Source organism: Chrysochloris asiatica, unplaced genomic scaffold (genome assembly GCF_000296735.1).
Source record: "Chrysochloris asiatica unplaced genomic scaffold, ChrAsi1.0 scaffold00174, whole genome shotgun sequence".
Lineage (NCBI taxonomy): Eukaryota > Metazoa > Chordata > Mammalia > Afrosoricida > Chrysochloridae > Chrysochloris > Chrysochloris asiatica.
In genome coordinates, this window is record NW_006408692.1 from 2383933 (window position 1) to 2389969 (window position 6037).

The 6037-nt window shown below is 45.8% G+C and overlaps 1 protein-coding gene across 1 annotated transcript in view; it reads right to left on the reverse strand.

The window, feature by feature from the left end:
* Positions 1 to 5311, reverse strand: part of TMCC3 (transmembrane and coiled-coil domain family 3) — a 92617-nt gene extending 87306 nt beyond the window's left edge. Inside the window, exon 1 of the mRNA XM_006871794.1 lies at positions 5234 to 5311. Coding sequence (XP_006871856.1) covers positions 5234 to 5311 — 78 coding nt within the window. The remainder of the gene's footprint in view (positions 1 to 5233) is intronic.
* Positions 5312 to 6037: the final 726 nt, after the last annotated feature.

Sequence of the window (6037 nt, forward strand, 5' to 3'; positions counted from 1 at the left end):
CATAAAGTCACTATGAGTCGGTACTGACTCGATGGCACCTAACAACAATGTGATGGATGGAATTGTGATTGCCTTGGCAGGGCCATCCCAAGTGATTTCTTGGACCTTATATGGCCTTCAGGCCAGATGTTGCCCACCCCTGGTCTAGATAGATGCCACTGTGTATATTTTGTTCACCTTTGTATTTCTGAAGCCTTGGCCAGCAGCTGGCACCCTGAAGGTGCTCAGTAAGTATTTGTTGAACAGATGAAGCATGTTTCCCTCAAAGTGCAAGCCTGAATAGTTTATAACAGCCATATATACAATGTGATCAGGAACATGATGGAGTTAGGCACAAATGCTAACAATGCTCTACATTTTTCACAAAATTAGCAGTTTTTCCACTTTCCATCTTATGAATCCTTATGTACAGTAATGACATACATAATGGCTACCATCTATTGAGTTCTTACTATGTGCTGGGCATTGTGTTAAGCATTTTATAGACATTACTGTATTGATTCCTCAGTTTAGTAGACGAGGAAACTGAAGGCTTAGAGTAATTATAGGGTCCAAGGTCACACTGCTAATAAGCAGTCCCAGTCAAAGATCTGTTTTCTAGACGGTAGTCTAATAAAGTGGTTCTACAGACAGAACCATCTGGTCCTTGGAGGCAGGAGAGATTAGACATTGGTGAAATCAGAGCAATTAGGACGCTTATGCAACAGTTATCTCCTGGTGAGGCCATAAGTGGCTAAGCTAAGGTAGAAGATGAATGAAGCAATCATCCATGAACCACTTCACAAGAAGGATGAACCAATTGCAGAGAAAAATCAATGAAGGACCCAATGGAATCACTGAGAGATTAGACAGCTGGGGGCAAAGTAGGCACTCCACATGACATGACTAACAGTTCTAGTTAGTGATGCCACCAACCCAATTCATTGATGTCCAGTTGATTCTTACTTATAGCAACCCTATGGGACAGAAACTGTCCCATAGGTTCTCCAAGAATGTACTCTCTATACAAGTAGACTTGCTACATCTTTCTCCCATGAAAAGACTGCAGGGTTCAAACTACCAACCTTCTGCTTAGGACCTGAATGCCTAACTACTATGTTACCAAGGCTTCTTTGGGTACCAACTGAATAAGAAAATAAATAAATAAGATATATATCAATATATATACATATATATATATATCACCTTACATATGGGTAAAAATAGCTAATGATACACACAACCACTTTTTTCCCCCTCTTTTAGACAAATATTCTCTTATGTAAGAGGCACAATCACTCCCTAAAGTATGGACCATTGGGCTATTGTCATTTCTTTTATAAATGAGAACCTGAGGTTCAAAAAGGTCAGGACCTTGTCCTAGTGGCCAGCTAGTTGGGAAGCGTGAGCCAGGATACGATCTAGGTCTGGCTGACCCCAGTCCCGGCTGCCCACTTCTGCATCCAATTGGCCCAGGTTGGCATTTAAAGTTACAAACGACTAACAGAAATTTGATATACATAAAACTAACTAATAAAAACCAGTAACTGTAAAGAAACCAGACTGCCTGTATTCTTAACAAGATGATAACTTTTTAACTATCTAGGGCAAATGTGTGTGTGGGGCGGGGGGGATAAAAAAAGATTTTGTACATATGCTCTTTCTTTTAAAGTGGAGGGATATATATTGTGTGCATCAAGTTAACATGGGGATATATATTGTGTGCATCAAGTTAACATGGGGATATATATTGTGTGCATCAAGTTAACATGGCCGATTTGAATTTTCCAAGATTAAGTTTAAAAGATGTAATGACACCCCCCCCACCCCGTTAGTTTAGTGACAGTGCTAGAATGTATTAGTTACATTTCATTTTCATGGGGAGATGGGAGGGAGAGCAGAGAATCTAGGTTAGTCCACCTGGCTATAAAAATAGACTTCTGCCATGTTAAAATAGTACACTGGTTCCTTAGGATTCCAGTCTCAATGACTTACACAAGCCCAACAATTCTGAACTCCAAAATTGACCATTCAGTAACCAAGAATGGGATCTCGGAGTCTAAGCTGCTTCTGACACATCCCTGAAAAGTGAACCAACTCTTCCTAGACAGCCCCAAGCCACGGCGGCATTTTCTGCAGGGCTGGAATGGGCTCCCTGGCAGTGAAGCTTTGTTGGTTGTTGTTAATTTACTAAATGATGCCACCCAAAAAAATTTTTCTTTAATATCTTATCCAATATTTTATTCCCCCAAAGAAAATGACATCAAGAAATAAAGTCCTAATACAGCTCAATGTATTACACTTCCTGTGCAAGGTGTTTGTTGTTGTTGTTGCTTTTCCTTTGGTTCAGTGTGCTTACTGCAGCCTTAAAAACAGATTCAGAATTATATCAGTCCACCTGATGATTTGATGATTGTAACCTCATTTATGTTCTTAGAGTTTACATAAGATAAATTCTTGTTGTTGTGGCTTCTAGTACCATTGAGTCGGTTTGATTCATGGCAACCTTGGACAGGGTTTCCAAGGAGCGACGGGTGGGTTTGAACTGCGGACCTTGTGGTTAGTGGTCCAGTGCTTATCCTACAGCACCACACAAGAAGAGTTCTTAGAAGTTTACAAAATTTTGCACTTGTTTGCCCTAATCCTCACTGGTTCAATGATTTTTTAAAAAATTTTAAAACAGGCAGCCAAAAAGTCTAACCAGGATCTCAAGACATCCCTACCACTCCTATAGAATTCATGATTAGGGTCTACCAAAATTCTAGCTTTATTCAGTCTGAAAGCTCTTCTGCAGGATAATGCACTTGACCTGCTCCTCGTTAACACTACACAGGGTCGCTATGAGTCAGAACCAACTCCAAGACACTTAACAACAACAAATTTCATTTGCCCAATAAATTAATCTAGAACCATCAGCATATATGTCTAACCGGTGTGGAGCTCTAGGATCAGCACTAGACTGCGAACCACAATGCCGGCAGTTCAAACCCACCAGCTGCTCCTCAGAAACCCTATGCAGGTTTGCAATGAGTCGGACTCGACTTAACTAACTCAGTTTTAACACACACCAAAATTTAAAAACAAGCCAACTGTGATTAAGTCAATTCTGACCCACAGCAACCCTGTGGAGGGTGGTCTCGAATGCTATAAATCTTTACAGGAGCAGAAAGCCTCAGCTCTCTCCCAAGAAGAGGGTTTAAACTGCCAATCTTGTGGTTAACAGTACAGTATTAATGCAACGGTGCCACCAGGGTTCCTTTTTCAATATAGCCTATCCAAAAGTGGGGTATCGCCATGCTAATATAAGTAATGCGGTAGCTGTGACATGCAACAGAAATTAAATGAAAAAAAAACAACAACTTTCACATAAGAAAGACAGGTGTGGAAATGAACAAGGGTAGAGGCTAAATCTGTAATAAAGTCACAAGATTGCTTTGTCACTTTCCAAACAATTGAGGTACATGTACAGTACCTTATCACCACCATTTATTTACAAGTTATGAAAAGTGAGTTTGGGAAAGTCTCAAGAGTTTTGCCAAATAATTTAAATGAGCTCTCAGTGAGCCATCAAGGATTTCTAATCCTACTATTTACACAGGAGCATCACAGTTAGGATAAGAGAATGCCAGCTTCCACACTTTTTCAGGCCTGAAATTCCTTGTGTCAACTTCAGTATTACCCTCTATCCCCAATTACCACTGTAGTAGAAGAACATCACCTTTTATTCAATAGTTAACTCTGTGCTCTTAGTCATCTTTCTAGACATTTCTAACTGTTGATAACCCCCAAACTGTTTTATCAGTGCTTTGATAGGCACTTTTTAAAAAATCTCAAGACTTGCTTTTGAGTAGGGCGGCGCAGCAGGTATTCAATCAAATTCAGTTAATCTATAAAATTGTTTATTCTATTAAATTAACGTGCTCAAAAGGAAAACACTGTAAGATAAGCAGTGGACTGCTAACCACAAGGTTGGCTGTTCAAACCCACCAGCCACTCCGGGGAAACCCTATATAGGATCGCTATGAGTCAGAACCAACTCAATACTAACAACAACAAAAAATAAAAACAGGCAAGCATACCAGAAACTAGTTTCTTTGCAGCATCTGATTACCTCTCCAAATTAACTAATGAATACCCAGTTCTATACAACGGACTGAGCCACTTCTCGTCGGGTTTGGTTCTCAATTTCGCAGGTGTCAGGCCAGAATTTGAGCCCCTCACTTCTTTAGTGGATTTTATACAAGGAGGCTGACTTTACACAAACCCCAAGATCTTGGTTTACGGAGCAAACCTGACAGAAGATGTCAGGATGAAGGAGGTGCTGTTTTAAGTGGCACTTCAGTCAGCCCACGGGAGATCAGAGTATCCAGTCTCCCGTCCAGCCTCACTGATTCACCAGCCCGGGAGGGCTAAGGTATTCTCCGAGAAGGACTGAGGTCCCCTCTCCCGGGCGAATGAAGCGCTCGGCGTGCGGCCTCCGTCGTTATTCAGAAGCACTAGATGGCTCCTCTCTGCCGCAGGCTCAGAAGAGCTATTTTCGCCCACAGCCAAAATCAGCAACAGCAAATTACACTGCAAACAATGAAGAGGGCGCCTGCTTCACAAGGCTAGAAACTCTGGAGAGACAGTGCCAAGACTGACTTTTCACTGGGGCAAAGCCGAGAGCAGCTGCCGCGGAGCCTGGGAAGCCCGTCTCGCCGCGCCCCGCCGTGTACCCTGAGTCCGAAACTCCAGGGCTTTGCGGGGCGGGGGAGACGGGAGGAAGGGAGCGGCAACAGCTAGCGCGGTCAGAAAGGGGGTTGTCCCACCCGGGCCTCGAAAGCTGGGGTCTTGGGGCCGCAAGTGGCCGGATTCCCACACTTCACAGCGTTGCTCGGAGGGCGCTCCCTGGCGGAGAGGGTTCTGGGGTACAGCGCCGCCGTCGGGGAGACCCGGGCGACCACGACAGGCGCTCAGGGACAGGGAAACAGTGAGGGCAGGAGGGGCAATTCGGACTTCGCTCAGTCGTCCATCCTGGCGGGAGACATCAGGTCTCGGGTCGCGAGCGGGATCCGACGTTCCCTTTCCAACCCCTCCGGCTCCGACAGCGCGGGAGCTGGGAACCCGGGAGGCAAGGGAGGGAGGAGGGCAAGCAAACGCGGGCGGCTATAGAGTTAACGCAGGCGTTAAAACACTCCTCAGCCTCACCCCCGGCCCGGCGCGCGCTCCCCGCGGGGCTCGGCGCCCCCCACGCCACTCTCTCCGCAGCTCTCACCCGGCTTTTGCAGCGATGGTGCCGGCCCGGGTCCGAGTAGGTCCGGTCCACCGTGAGCGCCGTGTCGCTACCCGGCATGTCGGCGCTCGGGCTGCAACTTTCCCGTCTCTGGGGGCCGACGCGCCGCGAGCTGCCTGCCGAGCTCGGACTCGCCCAGTGAGCCGCGGCCGAGGGGCGGCGCGAGCTGCTGCAGCTGGTACCGACTCCCGCGCGGCCGCCCTGCGCCGCCGCCGCTGCTGCCAACGGGAGGTGGGAAAGGCGGAGCAGGAATGCAGGAGTCTCCGCCTTCTTCCCCTCTTCCCGCCTACCCTCTGCAAGACCCTTCTCCAGGTGCAATTTCTCTGCCTCCCTCTCCTGCTGAAACTTGATTCCTATCCTTCCTACACTGCCCTCTTTTTCTTTAAAAGACAAGGGATGCCTACAGTATATATTGACTTATTTGTATGTTTAGAACAAAAACTGATTTAATGTTTAATGTCAAGGTGTTGAGGCTTAAGTGCCTCTTTTATGTTATTTTTTATTCAAAATGCACTCATTCAGTATATGGTGGTGGTGGCTGTGTGCCATGGAGTCAGTTCTGACTCACAGGACCCTGTACAGGGTTTCCGAGGCTGTATATCTTTACGGGAGCAGAACGCCTCATCTTTCTCCCGCGTAACAGCTGGTAGTTTCGAACTGCTGACCTTGCAGTTAGCAGTCTGATTCGTAACTACTACGCTACCAGAGCTCCCTTATGTGTGTGTGTGTATTAACTCACAGTGTACATATATATATACAAAGCGCCATACCAGGACTCCATATATA